The 21777-nt window shown below is 41.6% G+C and overlaps 2 protein-coding genes across 8 annotated transcripts in view; one reads left to right on the top strand and one right to left on the bottom strand.

The window, feature by feature from the left end:
* The window catches only part of lsp1a (lymphocyte specific protein 1 a), a 69917-nt gene extending 63468 nt beyond the window's left edge, over positions 1-6449 (top strand). For all 4 annotated transcript variants that reach the window (XM_028584371.1, XM_028584374.1, XM_028584372.1 and 1 more), the window contains exon 14: positions 5697-6449. In XM_028584371.1, coding sequence (XP_028440172.1) covers positions 5697-5719 — 23 coding nt within the window. In that variant the 3' untranslated portion in view covers positions 5720-6449. The remainder of the gene's footprint in view (positions 1-5696) is intronic.
* On the bottom strand, positions 807-13484 carry prr33 (proline rich 33). Of its 4 annotated transcripts, none has more exons than XM_028584361.1 (4): positions 13310-13484; positions 12924-12971; positions 3463-4598; positions 807-3381 (listed from the first exon to the last, which is right to left on the bottom strand). In XM_028584361.1, the coding sequence occupies exons 3-4, from the start codon at positions 4581-4583 to the stop codon at positions 1464-1466; spliced, it is 3039 nt and encodes a 1012-aa protein (XP_028440162.1). In that variant the 5' UTR covers positions 4584-4598; positions 12924-12971; positions 13310-13484; the 3' UTR covers positions 807-1463. The 4 variants fall into 4 exon arrangements, with proteins under 4 accessions (XP_028440162.1, XP_028440163.1, XP_028440160.1 ...); XM_028584362.1 differs by having other exon boundaries at positions 807-3489; positions 3598-4598; positions 13310-13483; XM_028584359.1 differs by having other exon boundaries at positions 807-4598; positions 13310-13483.
* Between the last annotated feature and the right edge of the window lie 8293 nt (positions 13485-21777).

Below are 21777 nucleotides of genomic sequence, written 5' to 3'. Positions count from 1 at the left end.
AGGAACATGTTGTTATTTTGTCACTTATTGGGAGCAGTAGGATTACTGGAACCATTTACCTGATGTTCTGTGCTGGCCTGATGCCGCTGGAGCCGTCAGACAGCGTTACAGCACGCACAGAGATGAGAAGGGTATGTATCGACTTGTCTTACTCTGGGGGTTACGGTGAATAAGCTAAATTCCCAGTAAGTCGGCGTGTTCCTTTTAATTGAAAAACACTCATTCATAATCAAAAAAATTAAACCACTAATGAAGTTTACTTTTGACCATCTAAACTTGTTTATCGCCTGTAATTCTGTGATGAAAGGAAATAACAGGAAGATATTTGGCTGATAGAAGAGGTTAACATGCTCTGTTTTGACCTAAGGAAGTCGGTCTATCATCATTGCACTCGTAGAAAACTGTTTAATTTGTCCCGCGTTTCAATCGGCCCTGCTCTCCCCTACTTTAGATTTCACTTGTTTGACTTCAGACGTCCCTTCATCTTCTTAATTTCATAGGGTTGAAGAGATTTCTTTATTTAGTTATTTTGATGTGGAATTTGTTTTAAAACTCCAAATATTGCTTTATTTATATTTTTATATACAGTTTCAGTGTCACTTTTGATAAGAGGACACATCTGTTGTTTTGCACAGTTTATTAAAAATATTTTCCAGCTCATTCTGTTAAAAAAAAAAAAAATCCTGAGAAAATCACATTGTGAACTGAAAATCGTATCGAATTGTGACTTGAGTGTATCATTACAAAGAAATCACAACAGTAACCATCTACAGCCCTAAAAATAATAATCAAAAATCATGTTGTACTACTACATACGCGGTCTTAACCCTGAGGCAAGTAGCACCATTTTGGGAAGAAAACTGGTTATTTGAAAGATCATTAAAGAGAAACAAAATTGTCTTCGGTCACAAAAAAATGAAGCTTGTTTTCGGTCTATAAAAATTCTGATATTTTAAAGAAATATTCAGTAGAATTTTACTTTTTGTGCGCTAAATGGCAACTTCAAGTTCAATATTTAGTGAGCTACTGAATATAAAGTCTGTTTCAGACAATTTTCTTGACAATAACCAAATATTTTCAAATCTATAACATAATCTGTATTCATTTCTATATTTGTGAACATGTGATGAAAGGAACAAATGAGAAGCTCTGATTTTTTTTTTTTTTTCTGAAAACATAAACCTTTTAATCTGATGTGACGTCTGAATTAAGACAAAATGTGGCTTTCTTTCTGTTTCCAGCTAATCCACAAATACAAACATTTACCGCCGAGACAACCAGTCACACAAATGCAACACCAAGCTTTTGTATAAAGTATAAATTTCAAAGCAGACTCTTCTACAAACACGTCATTCGTTTAACACAGACTACGATTTCTTGCACCTGTACATTAAACATATATTATAACTTTTTTTTTTCTTTACATTTCCGTCTTGGCACTTTATATATTTTACTCTATTAGCTTAAGTAGCGGCGAACCCTCTCGCTGTTCTATTAAAGTCTTTTGGTTCCTCATCTTTACCTTTCCGCCCAATCAGACCCATTTCAAAAACGGTTGAAAATTTCGTCACCGGCCTCGATGCCGCCTCTTTAAGCTTTTTAGCGTCAAACCTTGGACTAAAAAGCAGCACGGGCAGCCGGTGTGCAAACGAAGGTATCTCTTTCTGCTCGTCACTTTGCGCTTCCTTCTTCTCGTCCTCGCTTTTGTTCAGCTCGATCTGGTGCATGATGTTCTCTTTAGTGGAAAACATTTGGAAGAGGACAGCGTTCCACATCTTTGCTGCAATTGGAGCGTCGTTGGTTTGGTTATCGTCCTGAGTGGCAGGCGCGTCGACGGCCTTCTCTCCGGTCGTTGTCGCCTCGCTCTGTTTGGGCCCGGCGGCCTCCTTCTGAGGGCCTACCTCTGGAAATTTAGGCTCCTCTTCTTCCACCACCATGTGCTTTTTGAGTCGGGACCAACCGCTCAGTTTAGATTTCACTCCCTTTGGCTTTTGTGTGACTTTAAGAAGGGGCTCGGCTGGGAGGGATTCATTGCCTTGCTTTTTCTCAGTTGCAGATTTCACTGCTGGAGCTGATTCTGCTTTTCCTTTGTCTTCACTTCCTGTCGACTCGGCTGCAGACGGCAGAGCCGGCCCTGCAGTGCTTGGCGTTGAGCCTTCGTGGTTAATCTTGGTGGCAGCTACAGTTTTCGCTGGCTCTTTTTGATGGGAGACGCCAGCTTTTGTCTCACTTCCAGATTTCTGGACTTTATCTTTGCCTAAAAGTTTTCTTACTGCCTTCAGAGGATCCTGGTCATCACTTTTGGACAAAGGGTGTTTGGCTTCAGGAGGTTTTGTCTTTGGTTTGGCAACTTGTGTTTCCACCTTCGGTTTCTCAGGAGTTTTCCCCGGTGTTGTTGGAGGTTTAGCCTTTGGTGTTTCTTGAATCACCTGACAGGATACCGTACTTGTCTCTTGTGTTATCGTTGTTGCTGAGGTGTCCGATGCTTGGGAAACCACAATAATGGGGATTGAGGGAGTGGCGGCAACCTTCTCATCTCTCACATGAGGGATATCGACATCTTTGGGGGTTTCTTTGGCTTTAGACACCTCGGGCGTAGATTGGCCCTTCACAGACGGTTCTTGGCTTGGTGTTTTACATTCTGGCGATTCCTCTTTTGTAGCTTCAATCTCTTCGGTTTGCGACTTAGAACTGGAGATACCAAACGCCGGAGAGTAAGTTCTTATGCCGCCGTAAGCAGTATATTCAGCAGGTGTCAGTCCACGGTAGCTAGACTTTGATTTAAGAGCCACTTGGGTTGGGGTTTTAGGTCTCTGAAAGGCTAGAGATGATGCACCAGAAGGTGATGTCCCATAGGTAGGCGTCTTTGGTCTTTTGAAGCCAGGTGACGTGGTCATGAGTCGGGATGCTTCGTATGTTGGAGTCTTAGGCCTCTGATTGCTGAAAGAAGTCAGAGCTGGCATTTTTGGCTCAGATGAGGCAGTTAAAGGTCTCGGAGAGCCAGCTGGAGCAGTTTGTCTTGTCAGATCAGGCTCTGATGTTGACTTGGTAATGCTTTTTGGGATTGGTTTGATTACAGAAGTGACGTCTGAATGAATTTCCCCATTCAGTATAGTTTTGGTGGGCTTAGGCTCAGGCTCAATAGTTGTTACACTTTGGGAAGCAGGCAAACTGCTCACAGCTGAAACAGTTTTGGGCACGCTTGACCTCTCTGGCTCTATTGTGATCGGCGACACAGCAAACAAGAGAGGATTGGGTCTTGAAACTTCGAAAACAGGCGTTGTAGCCCGATTCTTGTGGTATGATGGGGTTCTTGGGCGTCCCATTGAAGTTCTTAATGTTTGTAACTCAAAAGTTGGGGTTTTAACTCTGATTTCAGATGTTGGGGTAGCTCTTTTGATTTCAGATGTTGGGGTAGCTCTTTTGAGTTCAGATGTTGGGGTAGCTCTCTTGAGTTCAGATGTTGGGGTAGCTCTTTTGATTTCAGATGTTGGGGTAGCTCTTTTGATTTCAGATGTTGGGGTAGCTCTTTTGATTTCTGCTGTTGGGGTAGCTCTTTTGATTTCTGCTGTTGGGGTAGCTCTTTTGATTTCAGATGTTGGAGTTTTCCTTTGGGAATCTGTGCCCATCAAAGGAGCCAGAGTTGGGGTCGTTCCTCTTCTGACCTCAGATGCTGGAGTCAGATCTTGTTTTGTTTCCGTTGCCGTTTTACTTTGAGGTACTGTGCTGCCAATAGCGGTTAATCCAGCTGTGTCGTACACCGGCGGGGTCCTGGATGACTCGTAGTACGATGTGCTCGCCGTGTACATCCTAATTTGTGGGACATCAAACATCGGTTTGGGCGATCTTGAAGGTTCGGTTGCTTTGAATGTTGGACGCGGGCTTTTGGATTTGACGAGCGGGGTCAACACAATGAGAGGACGAATCAAAGCTTGACCTGTTGCTGGATAAGGAGTTGGACCTGGACTTTTTATCTGTGGGGTTCCTCCTGCTGCAGAAGGTCTAAAACCAGCAGGCGTTTCAGCAAGTGTGCTAAAAGCTGGCTTTTTCATTTCGGCAGCTGGTGCTGTTGCCTCAGGTACAGAAGAGACTTTTGGCACTGCTAGCTCAGCGACAGGCCCCGGAGCTGTTGAAACTCCATAAATGTGGGCCGATGAAGAAACTGTGTTAATGTTCTGCGAGTAAGTGTACAACGCGTTGGCCACTGTCTGAGGTGAGAACCTCGCTGAGCTGCCATAAGCTGCACGCTGTGGGTAAGGGGACGCAACATGTCGGTACAGCGGCCTGACGCTGAACCGCGGAGGCTGCTGGACGTTGTAGAGGCTGAACGGTGTCTCCGGAGTCTTGGGCGGGGTGGAGTGGTCGCTGTGCTCGAGGTCGGGGCTTGCTTCGTTCACAGGGGAAAGATTGGTGCGGAAAAGTACGGCGGGCTGCGATGCCTGAGTGGAGGCCTTTTTCTTGGCGGTTCTCTTGAGGAGCTTCTGAAGACGAGCGTTGTCCTTTCCAGGCTTGGGTAGCAGCGGCGGGGGGTACTGCTGGGAAAGCAGGCCCGGCTGGGTGGCAGCACCGTAAACGACAGCCATGAGCACTTCAGCACCCTGTGGAGAGACAAAAGAAAATAGAACTGCATTTGTATAGAGTACGTAAATTCCGGCTGAATTAATCTGACTAAACAGGACTAAAACTCCAGACCTGTGCTTCAATTTTGTTGGTTTTGCGAAGATTACTTCGTATTGATATCATTTATTAGAAACCAATAAGGAAACTCCAAGGCACTCTCTTTTAGAAAAATACAAAGCCTTTATTTATGGCTTAGTCATCATAAATCTTAAAGTACTCCGACCGCGTTTCGCATACAAGCCTTCGTCAGGGGAGTCAATCGAGGCGAAGGCTTGTATGCGAAAACGCGTCGGAGTACTTTAAGATTTATGATGACTAAGCCATAAATAAAGGTTTTGTATTTTTCTAAAAGAGTGCCTTGGAGTTTCCTTATTGGTTTCTAAATTATGTTTATCCCATCCAAAGAGCACCTCAAGCTAATTTTTTGAGTCCTGGAAGCGCTCCGCCACAGACATTTGATATAATTTATTGTATATTATATGCATATTACATTAGACATAGTTATATAATATCAGTTAATATGTTTTGTGTTCTTTTAAAGTGTTTTGATCTTCATTTTTCATGTTTTTAGTTCAAAGTTTTAAAATGTCTTTGAACTTTTTACCTTTGGCGCAAAAAATAAAGCTTATAATGTATAATATAAGCTTTATAGTGGGTTGACGGTTTCTTTTCTGTTTTTTTTCTCTTCTATCCAATCATACGGAAAATTTCAAAAGAAATGACGTGGATGGCTCCCTACAACGTTCTTCACAAGTTCTATTCAATTTCATAGCTTTTTAATTTATTATAACGTTGAAAAAAAGTAACAAATGCTGGGAAAAGCTTCAAAAACGTGGGGGAAAACCACACAAAACGTCAAAAGCTGCAGAAAGTAACGTGTGTGTGTGGGGAGGGGGGAAGGTGACAAAAATGTTGGAAAAAAGTGACAAACATTGGTGGAAAAGCAATAAAAGTGTGAAAAAAGAAGTCCAAAACGTTGAAAAAAACATAATTTTTGACCCAGAAAAAGAAAAAGTTGCATGGTCGACAGGAAGACAACAAAAGGGTTAACTTTTTCTTTTCTTTTTTTTTTGCAGATTTATATCCCGATCGTTACTGAGGTGTCGTCTCTCCGGTTGGTTTTTACTTTGACGCCAGCTGGCTTCAAATACGTTTTAACAGAAGCAGCCGTTACAGACTCAATATTTCATTTATAGCCAATAAATCATTTCTTCTGACTCTCTCTGTTGGACATCTACAAACCCAACAGCCCAAATTCAAAAGCTCCGATCATCAAATGTCTATATGTATGTTCAAAGTATGTTCTGACATTCTGTTTCTATTCTGTATATATCTGACTGTGAGCTTTAATGTTTGTGTATTCTTCAGGGTGTTTTCGGGGAACCTTTCCTAATCTTTGTATTATGTTTTTTAGGAAAGTTTAAAAGTCTTTTTGAATAGAAAAGTTTTCACATTACCAGTCACGTAGATTTGATGGAGATCACACATTATGTTGATGAATCACACTTTAGGGTATATGTTCTGCACTTTTGGCTAGAGAACAATCTGGAACAGTTTTGGAGAGACATACTTTGTCAAAAACTGCAAAACGCAGAGTTTAAACAGATTATAATACTACAGACGGTTCAAAAACTTGAGTTCAGTACGCCTTGGGTCACTTTTGAACCCAATATCGACGGCATTTATTTGGTTTCTGTATCAAACTATTTCCTGTGTATGTTTTTAAACTGCTCTGTCCCTGTACTACTGCAGACATTTTAAACTTTTTTCATGTACTTTTTTGATTTTATGTGTATAACCTCTTTTCTTAAATAAATTTAATTTTCTAATTTTGCTTTGCCCTCATGTTTGTCGAATTATTTTCATTTACTGTTAAACTACTTCAACTACTATTTCTAGTCACTGTTATCTTTATTGTGACTATTATTGCCACTGTTCATCACATCCCCAACTGGCACCGTCAGACACCACCTACCAAGAGCCTGGGTCTGTCCCAGGTTTCTCCCTAAAAGGTTTTGAGTTTTTCCTCACTACTAAATGCTTATTCTTGGGGGAATTGTTGGGTCTTTTATAGTGTAAAATATAGTGTGGTCTAGACCTACTCTATCTGTAAAGTGTCCTGAGATAACTCTTATGATTTGATACTATAAATAAAATTGAATGCAATTAAATTATCAAACTAAAGCCCTATGTGCACGGGATTAGAATTACCTAGTGGGGTGCCCGGAGAGCTCAGTTGGTAGAGCGGGTGCCTATATATAGAGGCTTACTCCTCGACACAGCGGGCCCGTGTTCAACTCCAACCTGTCCTGCATGTCCATCCAAACTCCTGCATGTCACCCCCCTCTCTCCCCTTTCATTTCTTCAGCTGTCCTGTCAAAGGCCTAAAAAATGCCCCAAAAAAGAATTACCTAGTGACTCATTTGTAATAATAGCAGAGGTTGTCTGTGATCTTAATCCCGTGTGAATCGGCCATATCTGTAATTTGTTCAAGTAAAAACTTTTCCTCCAAACACTGAGGTCCTGTGGTGATATTAGTCCCGTGCGGATTGACATGTCTGTGATTTGGCGGGACCATATATCATTTTGTCAAGGTTTTTGTTTCCTGTGCGCCTTTTTGATCCTGCTCGTCAAGACGGATTTTGGGGCAGTGGGGAGCAGCGGACGCCGCCTATCATGACCAACCTAGTCTGGACCACTGCCCCAACCGGAGACCACCTCCTAGCCCTGGCCCCGAAAGATGCAGAACACTGACCCAAGTGCGGTGCGGCAATCCTCCGGGTAGAGTTGATTGAACCAACTCAAATCAGCTGTTCTGGAACCCAAAACTCAAGTTTCCCATCTCAAAGTTCAGGGTTACACTCAGTTTGTTAAACCTCCTTCCTGAAACGGGCCCCTGGATGATGTTACCAGCTCACGGCTGACCCTGGAAGCTTTTTACTCTGCCTAATTTTAGTTTGAAGGCAGGATGGAGTCTGGCCAATCGCCTGCTTCACTTTTTTAGGACTCCAGGCTTTTTACAGGCCGCATCACTTTCCTGAAAACAATAAATCAGAGTGCTGTGATGCAGATAGACACAGCAGCACATTTAAGTACCGCCCCCACCGGAGGGGAAAAGAACTCCACGCTCTCCGTTGACTTTTCCTCTTCGTTAATTTTGTCTGCTAGCAAAGCCTTAAAGCTGCTGTGTGGTGATATTCACTACCAACAGGGTAAAGAACCCGTACAGGGTGTCGGCCAGGTCTTTAAGTCTTAAATTCAATCAAAAAAAGTCTTAAATTCACTGAAGTATTGTGTCTAGGTCTAAACGGGTCTTAATTTTCCTAAGTCTATGTAACGCTACTTCTGATGCTAATTGAAATGCTCCAGCAGCACGAAAGTATTTTTTATTCCGGGGCGTTGTAGTTCTTTCGTTCGCTAGTCTGAATATAATTCTCTGTATTACGACTACAAATGAGACTAACATGCAACTTAAATTGCAGCCAATCAGCTTTAGTGTTACTGGTTCGAGTCTCTTTGGGATTATACCACGGACAAACGGATTTTATTCTTTTAGGTATGTTGAAGTCGCAAGTTTAGCAAGACTTTGCTTGAAAAACTGAATTTATGGCAAAAAAGCCAAGTGTTTACAATGTATATTATATATAGCCTATACTGCTACTTATGGGAGTGAGAAAGGAATTAAACTGGGAATGTTGGGGGCTCCTCAACTCCTGTAACCGACCTCAGTGTCGCTTTTTCGATCAGAGCTAACCGAGCGGAGGTGCTCTGGCCGCACCAACATGTATCTACCGGACTGAACAGTAACACGGATTTCGGTGCCCCTTAAAATGCCTGCCCTGCTCTCCGATACTATGAAACGGACATCAAAGGCAACCGAAGCATCGCTACATGTGACGCTAGTTAACATTACACTTTGCAGCAGATCACGTTAGCCCCTCTTTAGAATCAGAATTGTCATTGTAAGACATTGTTACAACGAAATTTAAGTATACATTCATACGCACACGCCCATACCCTCATATACACATAATGGGACAAGCTGTGCTGTAGTCTAATGTATTTTAGTGGGTATACTGTACTGTATATAAATATATTGGCCAGAATCTGCCTTTGGGAGAGGGGGGCATATCATAGTGGGGATTCTGGCTGTCCTCCCCAAAGGTAATTTTGAGCGTCAAAGATTTCATTTCCTGTATTCAGATAACTTTTATTCACCAATTTACGGTGAAAATACCTTTTTTATTTAGCCTATGCGAAGAAGAGAAACCTAGATGACAATTCAAAATAGATCCAAAATATAACGTAAAGTATGTTGTTGTCATTGGGCATTTTTAAGTGGGTATATGGAAATCCTGGAGCTTTCTTAGTGGGTATACTGCGTATACTTGCGTATCACATAGACTACACCACTGGGTGACGGGTGCTTCTAGTGCATACTAGTATACATTCATACACTTACAACGTACCCTCACGCCAAAAAAATCACAGCACTGGAAAAGTGCAAATGCAGTGCAAAAGAGGCAGTATAATCATTCAGCATGATGAAGTCCTATTTCTGTAATTGAATGTTTAGAGTTGTGATGGCTGTGGAGAATGCTCAGCTGAGGTAGCGGGGTGAGGCAAGGTGTCGAGTGTGGGCAGCAAGCAGACAATCATCTTTTCTGCCAGCAGCTGCTTAAATACGCTTAAATGTTGAAAGCTAAATGGTTTAAAGTGTCAGTATTTCACTGGAAAGGATTCCAACACTGGGAGTCTGCAGTTGAAGACAGAGTAGCTACACCATAGACACAGGTGGTGCTCTCAGTTTTATTCAATTAAATGTTATTTATAGTATCAAATAACATTTAATTGAATAAAACTGAGACACTGTAAAGTGTCTTGAGTTATCTCAAGACACTTTACAGATAGAGTAGGTCTAGACCACACTCTAGAAATATTATGAAGACCAAAGTGGAAACAGATGTGAGGAATCAGCAGAGAGAATGGGGAGACACCAGGGGCGGAACTAGAAAAATATTTATGAGGGGTGGCAACATATGGCAGACGTGTATATATATATACTGAATTTAATCACAGTTTGATGAGAAATAGCATATACACACTACAAAAGGGCACATACTGCCATTTACAAAGTCATACAAACTTCATCTCATGCAATCAATGTTCTGCATTTGAAGTTTCATGTGAAACTGTTCATATTAGGAATAAGTGACCATACTCACTTAATGGGAGATAGAAGTATGATAGAAGTAAGGGGCTTTATCACAGGAAAGGCATTAAGTTTTTGACTGATTGCCGTCGGACATTGGAGATTCGTGCTCGTAAATTGTCAAATTGGCCATAACTTTTAATTTGTTGTTGCCAACTGGGGTGGCAAGGCTTTCTTGTAGGGCGACAGTTGCCATCATATACCACCCCGGCAGATCCGCCCCCAGGGGACCCTAAGCTAACGTTATGTCCAACGTTACGTGTGTTAGCTTAACCCTCATGTTGTCCTCGGGTCAAATGTGAGCCGTTTTCAAAGTTTATTTTATAACAGAAAATATGTGACGTCAAAATAAGCACTGAAAATGTCAAAAAATAAAATATACAACCATTAGGAAAAGCAACAAAAACCCTGAAAGAAGACCTACAAACTTAAAAGGTGACAAAAACATAAAAAAAGTGCCCAAATCATTGAAAAAGTCATAAAAATTTTGAAAACAGTAGCCAAAGCGTTAAAAAAAAAAACACAAAATCATTGGAAAAACTTAAACAACAAAAGTTTTTTTTTTTTTTTTTTTTTTGGTGGACGGGAAGACAACACAAGGGTTAACTTACAGACATATAGTTAGCCTAAAACTGACATTTTGATATTTGACTTGGTATCAATGCTTGATACAAATGTACCGTTGGACATAACGTTAGCATCAGTCTCCCCATTCTCTCTGCTGATTCCACACGTCTGTATCTACCTTTGTCTTTGTCGCAGCTTATAAAAACTTAAGTTATTGGCAGGCCTGTCACAATATGCAATAAATCAATTAATCGCATGATATAAATGGAAATTATCGCGTTTTCATATTGTTTTTGGTTATATTTTGGTTTTTATTCCGGTGCATTTTTTTTTAACAGAGACTGAGTCCTTTTCATTTACTGTTTTTGGTTGTCTTGTTCATTTATTGGGCATATTTAAAATGTCTTCCAGTTCCAGTGTTAAATATTCTTTAGAAATAAGTGTATTGCTCTTTGAAAAGGTTTACCTGCATTATTATTATGCCATTATCATTATATCCGATGAAAATGGTCACAGAACGACAATATTATCGTTTATTGCAATCATTTCTGGGACAATTTATTGTCCAGCAAAATATGTTATTGTGACAGGCCTGGTTCTTGGTTATTTGCCGTGTTGGTAGTGAATATTGCCACACAGCAGCATTTTGGCGTTTTTCCTGTTTGCTAGATGACGAAATGTGTCGTTTGGTCCTACCCCTAATACAGTGTTTCCCAAATGGGGGTACGAGTACCCCTAGGGGTACTTTTGAGTACTGCAGGTGGTATGTGAATTTTTGCAAAATGCTAATTTTCAAAATATGTCCTAAAATAATTATACTATAATGATGAATGACTGAAGCGATGGATTCTAAGAGAACATCTTTTGCGGTTTTTGAACACATCGACGCTGTGAAACTGTTTCGATTTAGGCACCAAAACTACTATAAAAAAAAGATGGTGGTTTGGGTTAAACTTCTGGTTACGTTCAGTGTTTTTCGGTTACACTTTACTTGAAGGTATCTACATAAGAGTGACATGACATGTCATGAACGTGTCATAAACAAGTCATAAACGTTTATGACATAACGCTTCTACTAAGTGTCATTCGGTTTTGTCATGACAAGTTATGCTTAGGGTCACGGTATACTAGCTGCGTCCAAGGTGGCGCGCGCCATCGTGACGTCAAAATTACGCAATATCCTGCAAGTGCGCCCGGATTTGCCGACAACGTGATGCCAGGACATTCTCTTGTAAACTTACTGGGTTAAGATGAATTCTTTTATGGGGAATGAAAGGCTCGTTCCCACCAAGTAGGTCATCCAATCAAATCGAAGCATTGACGTCAATGCTGCTGCCAGTTCTGCTGCTGTTTACCCTTTCTTGTCTTCTTCTAGTCCGTAGAAAGGGCACCGTCGGTAGCCTTTGCTCATTAGCGCGACCTCTGCAGGAGAAGACTGCAACTAGTGTCGCGACCACCACGTGCAGATATAAATAGTCACGGCGATTTCATGACATCACATTTGCACGCGCCAGCTGGGCCGCATCTAGTAAATAAGAGCCATTAGGGTTCATGTGTTCATGACTGTGTAACGTGTTCACGACAGAGTCATGTGTTCATCAGTTAATTTGTACTTATGTATTTTGTTTTAACAAGTTAACAGAACAATGTATAAGTCAAGCCGGACTTTGCCGTACACCTAAATAATGACCCCCAGTCCCTTCCCCACAGTGAGGCATTCAGCGTATTAATCAAACACCGGCATCAGCTCGGTACTCGGTATCGGCCGATACCAAAAGCCCCAGGTATTCATATATCGGGATTGAACAAGTCGGATCGGTGCGTCCCTATTAAATACCAGAGATCTGCACTCCGAGCCGAGAGGAACAGTTACAGTTCACGGGTTTTTATTTTCGTGGCAGGAGTTCCGCTTTGTCAGGACCCTCTCACGTCTCTCTTCCCACAGAAATACACACATATACAAGTGTATAAATATCTGCTGAAGGGTGAAAGTGAATGCAGAGCATCTGACCTCGTGACATCACAGCGCGGGCGACACCGGATAGGGCGACAGAAATATGTTGTCACTGAGAATGCCCAATCACACGCGAACACACAAGAATTTAACAAAAAAGGGTGGAGAAATTGGGTGGAACTGTATATAAAAATACACCCGCAGATTCAGTTTGGGTCTGATAATAACTGACCGTGCAGTCTGTGTTTAATAACCTCAGATTATTATGTGTGTCACCTCAGTGAAATGTAGCCCCCACCCCCCAAACCTGCTGCCCGCCTGCCTGACACACGAGAGCCCACTCCTCCTTTTAAGGCTCTGGTAGGTTCGGTATTCAGAACGCGCCTTCTTCAGGACGCAAGTTCAAAAGAGGAAAGGGTAATAATAGCCGTGTAATAAAAAACCAAGCTGGTCCACAATGGCCTCCTTAAGTAAATGAATCCACCCCAAAAAGAAGTCATTCAGGGAAGTTATGAGGCTTCACACACACACACAAACACAGCAAGCATATGGAAAAACAAAGGAACCTACCAGGTAAAAATGTGTTGCTGGTGTTCAAAGTGCTCCAGGCAGGTTCCCCTTTGACAGAACAGGAGAGAGCATTGATTCAAGTTCAACATCAAACTTTATTCCCCCCCCCCCCTGTTAATTACACAGCAGGACGACCACAACTCTAAGCCAAAAGTGCTCATCACTCAGTCATTCCTGGGTGCAGATAGATAAATGACAGGGCCGAGTGTGTTGGGAGTAGAAAGAGTGCCAGGCTAACGCTTAGCTCAGCCCTGCTGTTGCAAAAAGAAACCACCCTGTGCTCCGCCAAACACACGTCAGATGTCCCGCCTGCAGAGGTCGGCCACTGCTAACAGCTTCCCTGCGCTCCATCTGGAGAATAAATGGTGCCATTATGGCGTGTTTACCTGTGCGACTGCTGCTCGGGGAGCGGCCGGCCGGCTGCTGCCTGCTTGTCCCAGCCCGGAGTGTCACAGCGGCAGGTTCATGTCCAGCCCAACTCGACCCCCCCACCCTCTTCCAGCACCAATGGAAGGAACAGACACCATGGCAGTCCAAAAATAAACCCTGAGCCCCGCGAGCTTTTGCAGAGTGACAGCAGAGCGAGGCGAGACGCAGAGCTGACAGGCCACAGGACCTTAGGTTTCACCACCTCAGGGCTCTATATGTGGGGTCCGAGGGCCACCCAGGGGTCCGAAAAGGATGTGCTAGGGATCCGGCAGGAGGGCTCCGAAACATGATTTGAATTCTTTGGAAGGAATCCTAATTATTGATGGTTCTAGGCCTCTAGGTTGTAGGTGTGAGTTGCTTTGTTGGAGTTGAGGGGTAGAAGGTAAATGGACTCAATTTACCTAGTGCGTTTTTTAGTCTTAACTAGTCATATTGAATCATATTTCTGTATCTCTCTCTCTCTTTCTCTCTCTCTCTCTCTCTCTCTCTCTCTCTCTCTCTCTCTCTCTCTCTCTCTCCCTCCCTCCCTCCCTTAAATGGTGGCCCACCAAGATTAAGAGTCTGCCTGAGGTTTCTCCCTGTTAAAAGGAAGTTTTTCATCGCCACTGTAGTTCCAAATGTTTTCTCTTGGAGGGGTAAATTGTTGGGTCTCTGCAAATTATAGCATGTGGTCTAGACCTGCTCTATCTGTAAAGTGTCTTGAGATAACTTCTGTTATGATGGAGGATTTGCACCGTAATATTTTTATTTGTAATCTTCTGCATGTGTGTGTGCTGCTGTGCGTCCCTGTGTGTGTAACAAGCATAGTGTGTGCGCGCTGTGCATAATTTAACAGACAGAAACCTCGAACAGAACCAGGCTCTGGGTGGGTAGCATCTGCCTCGACCGGTTGGGGGAGAGAGAGAGAGAGATTACCTTGGATTGTGGTGGCACCTGGATCATGCCACAATAAGGTGCCACCACAATCCAAGGGAATTGTGGTGAGTACAAACTTGAGGTACAAATTTGAGGTACTTGTGCTTTACTTGAGTCTTTACTTTTTGATAGTGTGGTACTTTTTTTTTGAGTACTTTATTTATAGATTTTCAAATTACAAAACAAGAAACAACAAAGATACAATGTATTACAAACCCATCCCAACCCACCCACCAAGGCTGCGAAAGCACAAGGACTCAGAGGAAGAAGCTAAGTTAGTAACATGCATTAATGGAGCAGATGGAGAGAGAGAGTTAAAAGTCCTGCATTTGACATTCTACTTGACAAAAAGTACATACGTAGGTATTACCAGGTGTGTACCAATTTATTTAAAGAAGCGAAAGTAAAAGTACTCCCTCTGCAAAAATGGCCCATTTCAAAGTGTTGAACTATGGAGCCTTAAAGGTCAAGAAAGATAAGATTTGTACACACAAGTTTTTATCATGTGCAACAAGATATAAAATATATATTTTGGACTTCAGGGGCTCTTCCGTTAGTTTTGTTTTGAGGCATTTTACAACTTTATTATTGTTATAAGTACATGATTACCTCACACTGCCACCAAGAGTCATGGATGTGTTTCTAAGTATCCTCAAGACGAAACAAGGACTTATATTTGATTTTGGAGGTTGGATGAAACAGATTCAACGGTTTCCGCTCCTCATATTGTAATAGTAATCACAATTCTGATTTGTAAATGTGATCATCCAAGGCATAATTACAATTGGGAAACATCAGAGGAGCGAGTGGGTTGCTTCTGGGACTCTAGCCCTAAATGTTTTCTCTAAAGCCCCGAATCTTTTAGGGGTTTTAAAATAACTTCCCCTCAGTCTCTCTGTTACTGGACCGGCAAATCAATGGAGCAAAAGTTCCATTACTGGGGAAATATCATCATTCATTCTGTGAACTCTAAACCAAAAATAGGTGTCAAGATTATTAATGCTGTTTACACAACATTCCTACCCTACCTGTTGTGTAACTTAAAAATCAAAAAAATCAGATAAGTTTTGCCTCCATTTAGTTGGCAGAGTGAAAATGAGTCAACCCTTCATGTTTGTTGTGTTTTAGTTTCAGAACGATGAAGACAGTTGGAGAACCGTTAGATACAAAACAGGATGAGACTATTATGTTTTCCCCAAATTATGTACAGATTTCTATGCATTTTATTATCAAATGGCTTGAAAAATAGTGCAAATAGCTGCTGCACATGGAGCATGGCCCCAGACCCCCTAGATTTGGGATGAGCCCCCAATGTTTACAATCTCTGGCTCCGCCCCTGCTTGGCACCTAATCATACAAAGTGCCTTAAAACTATCATGTACCATGAGCCAAAGTCCATAGGCATATGTCACACTTCCTGCTTCTGGAACAGGGAGTAGGGAATCAGAAATTCCGGTCAACAGACCCTTTCTCCATAAGGATTTAGATTATCAGTCATTATGTCTAAACCATCCGAGGTAGACTGACCCTGAGCTACGTGGTTGTGAAACAAAGGTGTCTGCTCCAGTAGAAGCTAGAAGTCTGTATGAAATCAACCTTGTTTTAAGAAAGACATGTTTTATCCGCAATCTTATGGAGAAAAACTACACTACCCACAATCCTAAGCGTAACAGCAACGTCTCTGATTGGTCCAACTCGCTGTTACCATAGAAACTTTTACCATACCCGCGAAACCGCGAACGGCTAGCACGAGCTTCTACCATAGAAGTCTTCGATAGTTTCTGTACACAGCCTTGTACCTTTTGCCTTTTTTTGCCGTTTTCAAAATGTTTTTTTTACTTTGAGAGAGAGTGTGTGTGTGTGTGTGTGTCTGAGTTAATTTGCAATCCCAACCACATGGTTGTAGGTGACTTCAGGCAGGTAGCAGAGAGTTTTGGTCCAGCAGTATTTATCGGGCTCCGACATAGACCTTTTTAACGGCAGACATGTTGACATAGTTGTCATAGTAGGAAAAGCACAGGTGTATTCAAAACCATTACTGATGGCTGCATTCCACTTAGGAGAGGCCCTGGTATTAAAGCCCATGTTGCAAGTTAACCACCACTGTCGATTAATAGGTACATATAGTACTCAAGATATGTATATCATCTTTAAAAATGTCTCCAAATAGTGTTAAAGGCCAGTTTTTGTCGTTTTTTTGGCACAGTGCATACAATAACGACACTTTTTTTTTTACTGTCAGTGAATAGCACCGAGTGAAACGTTTTCTTTATATCTAGTGACAGTTATCATGTCAGATACGCACCGGTAAACCGATCTATATCTAGAAATATAAGGCATCATGCTAGCTATGGGCTAATTGCTATCTTGCCAGCCTCACCTACCCTACTATATTGGCATGTACAACATGAATAAAATGAAGTATTTTTCAGTTCAAGATTTAAGTCATGCTTGTTCTGTTATGATCGCTCAACTGCCCTTAAAATGTAATACAATACACAGAACACATGAATTCCAATAAAAACTGTTTATTAGTTCTTCCTGTGTGAAAATCATAATTCAAAAAGGACCAGTAGACAAGGCACCACCAGGTACAATGATTGTTAATTATGTGGAATTACATAAAATTATTTCCATGCAAACAAAAGTAAAAGAAAACCACAGCACACAGAGCCCAAAACATGCAGCATGCAGAACAGAGTAGGCACAAGAGTGGCAAGGTCCCACCACCAGCTACAATTATTGGTACTTACTAGAGCTGGGTGATATGTAGAAAATCAAAATACAACAATACTTTTGACCAAATACATTTTGATATTGCGGCAATATTGTTGGGTTGACAATTGGTGCTTCACAAAATGAGAGTTTAGACACAGTAAATAATCATCAGTAATGTGGACATAATGACTAAGTGGCTACAACAGTCTGGTACTCAGGCACGAGTAAATGCAGTGCCAAGATATTGTAAAATATATATTGGTAAAAGAAGCACACATTCATACACGGTCAAGCCACTAAACCTGTATGGAAATTAGTCCATGAGGCTAATGTCTGATTACCCCACATTGTCATTGTAATATTTTGTGATTACATTCTGAATCTGCAGCGTTTTCTGTCAGTTAAATCAGTAAGTCAGTAGTATACAGGAGAGTTGCATATTAAGTGGTTTGGGGTCTTTCTGTAAGTAATTTTGGGGGTACAATTTGGTTTTGATGAATTCTACAAGCAGCAATACCACAGGCCAAGCAATCAGCCCGTTCAAAACAGGCACATTTTCAACTAGTCTAGCCTCTAAAAGCAGAAAAAGACAACACTTGTCATATCACAAATTTACGATATCCAAAATGTAATACGATATCTAGCTTCATATATCGATTTCAATTTAATATCGATATCTTGCCCAGCCCTAGTATTTACAAAGACAAAAAAAGGAATGATTTCATGCAAACAACTAAGTATAAAAAACAAAACAAAGCAATAAACAGCAAAGACATGACAGATGAAATGAAATGACAGATATGAAGGAATATAACTACTACAACTAAAAAATGTAGTGCCGCTAAGAGAAGCCTACAGAATAACAAATTTGAGAACACCTTTGAAACAACAATCTGGTGTATGTATGATAAAATATGGCATTGTTATTCCATTGCACAGCACTGACCTGCTATACATGCCAAGGTATGAAAACCCAGTGTGCTTGGGCGCAAAGTGCAGGATGAGGGAGTGGAAGGCTTCAAGGGAGAAAGTCTGGTGCTGTGGAGACAGCTGTCTAACATCCTTGAGTAAGGATGTCTTGGTGATGAGACTTTGCAGTTTTACTGCTCCCATTGAGCCTGCAAAGACCAAGATAGGTAGACAGGCAGGCAGACAAACACACAGACAGACAGAAATACAAATACACAAATAGATAGACAGTAGGGCTGTTGGAATGAATACCCAAAGTCAAATATAATTTCAATAGTAAAAATAATTTATACTATTCGAATCCTGAATTTACTATTTGAATGTGACTTTTTCTTATTAACATGTTGGCTAACTTTATCTAATCTCCCTCTTCTCGCCTTGGCCTACCCGCATGTGTCACTCATGTCACGTCTTAAGAACAACAATTTTTTCTGTTGATTTGTGTTTGTCGCTGTGGACTCGTGGTGGAAAATGAATGTAAACAAAGTTGCTTGTAGGTCCCCTTCAAGGCCAGGCTAATGTAAGAAGCCCCTCTAGTGGACAGAACGTGTAAAAACAACCACATTCTTGTAGCGGCAAATACAGTGCATACGCCTGAGTAGTGTAGTACATTTTATTTAATACTGTGTACTGTACCTGGTTCCAGCCACTCTTTATCGCGTTGATCCCCCTCCAGAGGAGGATGAGCGCAACTGGAGAAGGCAGGGGTGTCATGGTCGTGGATGTCCTGAATGTGATTTGTCAAGCTTCTCCATTTGGCTTCCATCACAGCTGGGTTTCCATCTGGGGTTGAGGCTGCAGTCCAGTACAGGTGGTTGACGATGGCTGGCCTCCACAACAGTAGTTGGTCACACTGTCGGTCTTTTGAGGCTGTATCCAAGGCCTTCCCCAGACCTGGTTTGGAACAAATGTTATTAATTGAAATGCAATAACAAAAACTGCTTCAAGGTTCCAACAATGGATACATACTTTTCCCAATGTGCCAGACATCAAAATAATGCTGTGATCCCTCAGGGCAGAGCTCTCACAACAGGCCGGACAGTTGGCAAACAAGGCCATGAGTTCCTCTTTGCACACAAGGAATTTATCAATGGCACTACAACAACAAAAAGAGGAAGGGGGGGGGGTCATTCAAACTACCACAGATACACAAAAGAAAATTCAAAGTTGGTCTATGTTGGTTTTGAATTATCTCACTTTTGGTTACACATTTGAGATGGCTCCTCCTCACACAATTCTTCTTCATCCTCTTCCTCAGACATCTGGTCTTCTGGCACCCATGATGAATCACTGATGACAGAGACAAAATTATAGACTTTATTAATCCTGCACTGGGGAAATTCCTGTGCTACAGCAGCTCAAAAGAAAAATATTGACAGAATAACACAAATACACATTAAGTAGACATAGGACAAAAAAATATACATTAAGTATAAGAAATAAAATATAATTAGTTATAACAATAATAATAATAATAATAGCAATAAATCAAACATATTTACACAGAGGGATCATCTTCTCCATCACTTTGTTCGGGACTAGCGAGGGGGGTGGAAGTTTTCATCCAGAATGTTGTCTGTGTCCCCATGCTGACCATGTTGGGCTTCAGGTTCACCTGCACAGCTGTGGCAGAGGCAGTAAACACACCCAAACATATGACAATCATGGCCAATCTAAGCGGTTATGTTTTGGTGTAGGCTATGTATTAATTTCATCAATGTTTATGGAAATACCCTGCATGAAAAGCATTTGGCAACGTATGTTTTAGACAGCATATCAACCACTCAAACATAGAATAATCCCAGAAATACCTAAGACTTACCGTGAGACCTTCCAAGGGGCTTCAAATGACATTGTGTCCCAGTGTCACAGGTGGAGGAGGGCAAGGGGTTATCTACGGTAGTACCGACACTATCCGCGGTCCCCTGCGGTAAGGCATCTGTCAACATCTTGCGCAAAGAAATCCAAAATGGTCAGCGACACGGTCACGTTGAAATACATATTAAAGAAAACCGTAATAGTCACATAGGGGCTGGCTAGCTAGATTGTAAACATTAGCATGAAGCTTACCGTAGCCAGCTCTCTCTTGCGGCGGGCAGCACCGATCATGGTGCTTCACGGGCTGGGGGCAGGGCAGGCAGAGAGGTGCGTATGCACAGACGGCACGGTGGTCGGAATAAGTCGTGTCTGGCTCAGCCTCTTCGACCCGAGAGAAACCATACTGATATCCCCTGGGTCGTAATCCTCCTCCCTGAAATGCGCGCTGCAGATCTTTGAGTTCTTGGTGACGGAGGTCATTGAAAAATGTGCCTGCCTTGTCCTTCATAGGGAAGCCATGGACCCTGTGTCCTGTTTTGGTGGAGTTTTTACACCCAGCACAAACACAGTAGTTCACCATTCTCAATATACCTAGCTAGCTACCTAACTACCTACCTACCTAGCTAGCTACCTACTTACCTACCTAGCTACGATAGCTAGCTAGCTAGCTAGCTACCTATCTCTATATCTCTATATATCTATATCTCTATCTATCTATCTCTCTATATATATCTATGCTGTCCATCTATATATCTATCTATCTATGCTATCTATATAAATCTATGTATTTATCTATAATCTGCGCTATCTACTGCTAAACACTCTCTTACTCGTCTCTTGCTATCTCTCTCTCGTCACTCTCAATGGTCTCTCTAGCCGGGCTTTGGCTTTCGTCTCCCCAACGTGACGTAATGCAATGCATTGTGGGGGAAGGACAAACCGCTGTAAAATAGTACCTACTTTTTCGTGTTATATTCTGTTTTGTGATACCTAACAACATCAAATACATGAATAACAGTTTAAATGTTTATTACCAACCACAAATTCATTGGAAAATTAAACTTGCAACATGGACTTTAAACCATTACTGATGGCTGCATTCCACTTAGGAGAGACCCTGGTATTAAACCATTACTGATGGCTGCATTCCACTTAGGAGAGGTCCTGGTATTGTGCATGCTGACTCACTGAAATATCTTACTGGGACTCTTGATGAAACTGAGCCATCGTTAAGGTTATCAATTTCAGCTGTGCTTTTCCTAATATGACAAGTCAAAATGTCTGCTGTGAAAAAGGTCCATTGTAAGCTAACTGGAAGAGCTGTATCCCCACTCAGAGACGTTCTTCCGGTCTTCAATTGTTGCGTGACATAGGATTATTGTTCCAGGTAATTAAAGCCTCTGAACACCCACACGGGTGTTTTCAGATATTCTGGCTGATTAGACTCTGCTCAGGTTGAAGGTGGGCCGGAGCTTTGTTGGGAACCTATTACGTCACAAATTCTTTCTACCAATAAGAATTATACAGCTGTCACTTGTCCTGCCCTAACAGGTGCAACAGCACTAACAGGGGGACTAAGGGTGCATGACTCAATATTGTTATCATGATATCACATTGCACAATATTATATTGAAAGTGTCGCAATAAGTATGCAATATTTTGTTTATTTTGTGGAGCGCTGCGTCCCGTCCGTTGTGGTTATGTTTTCATTGGTCAGTTAACGTGCCACTTGCACGTTAGTGCACGTCAGCGCACGGCCCGTCAACGTGACAAACCCTATGGAGCATACACATTTCAACAGAGTGACAGTGTGAGTGAAGAAATAGATAGAGACAAGTAAACGGAACGAATCAGAGAAGAAAAAGAAAAGTTTCCAATATGACCGTCAGCTGAAATAAACCTTGTGTTGTATTTCTATTTCGATGTGTTTTCACGTAAATTTTTGTAATTTTACACATTTAAAAAAATCGCAATTAATATTGATATTGCAATATCACATTTTGTC

Source organism: Perca flavescens, chromosome 8 (assembly GCF_004354835.1).
Source record: "Perca flavescens isolate YP-PL-M2 chromosome 8, PFLA_1.0, whole genome shotgun sequence".
Classification (NCBI taxonomy): domain Eukaryota; kingdom Metazoa; phylum Chordata; class Actinopteri; order Perciformes; family Percidae; genus Perca; species Perca flavescens.
The sequence above is the reverse complement of the archived record's forward strand: the minus strand, read 5'-3'. Positions and strand labels throughout refer to the sequence as shown.

What these genes read in the sequence shown, in the direction of transcription:
- prr33 (XM_028584359.1), bottom strand. Translation starts at nt 4,583, where the DNA reads ATGGCTGTCGTTTACGGTGCTGCCACCCAGCCGGGCCTGCTTTCCCAG.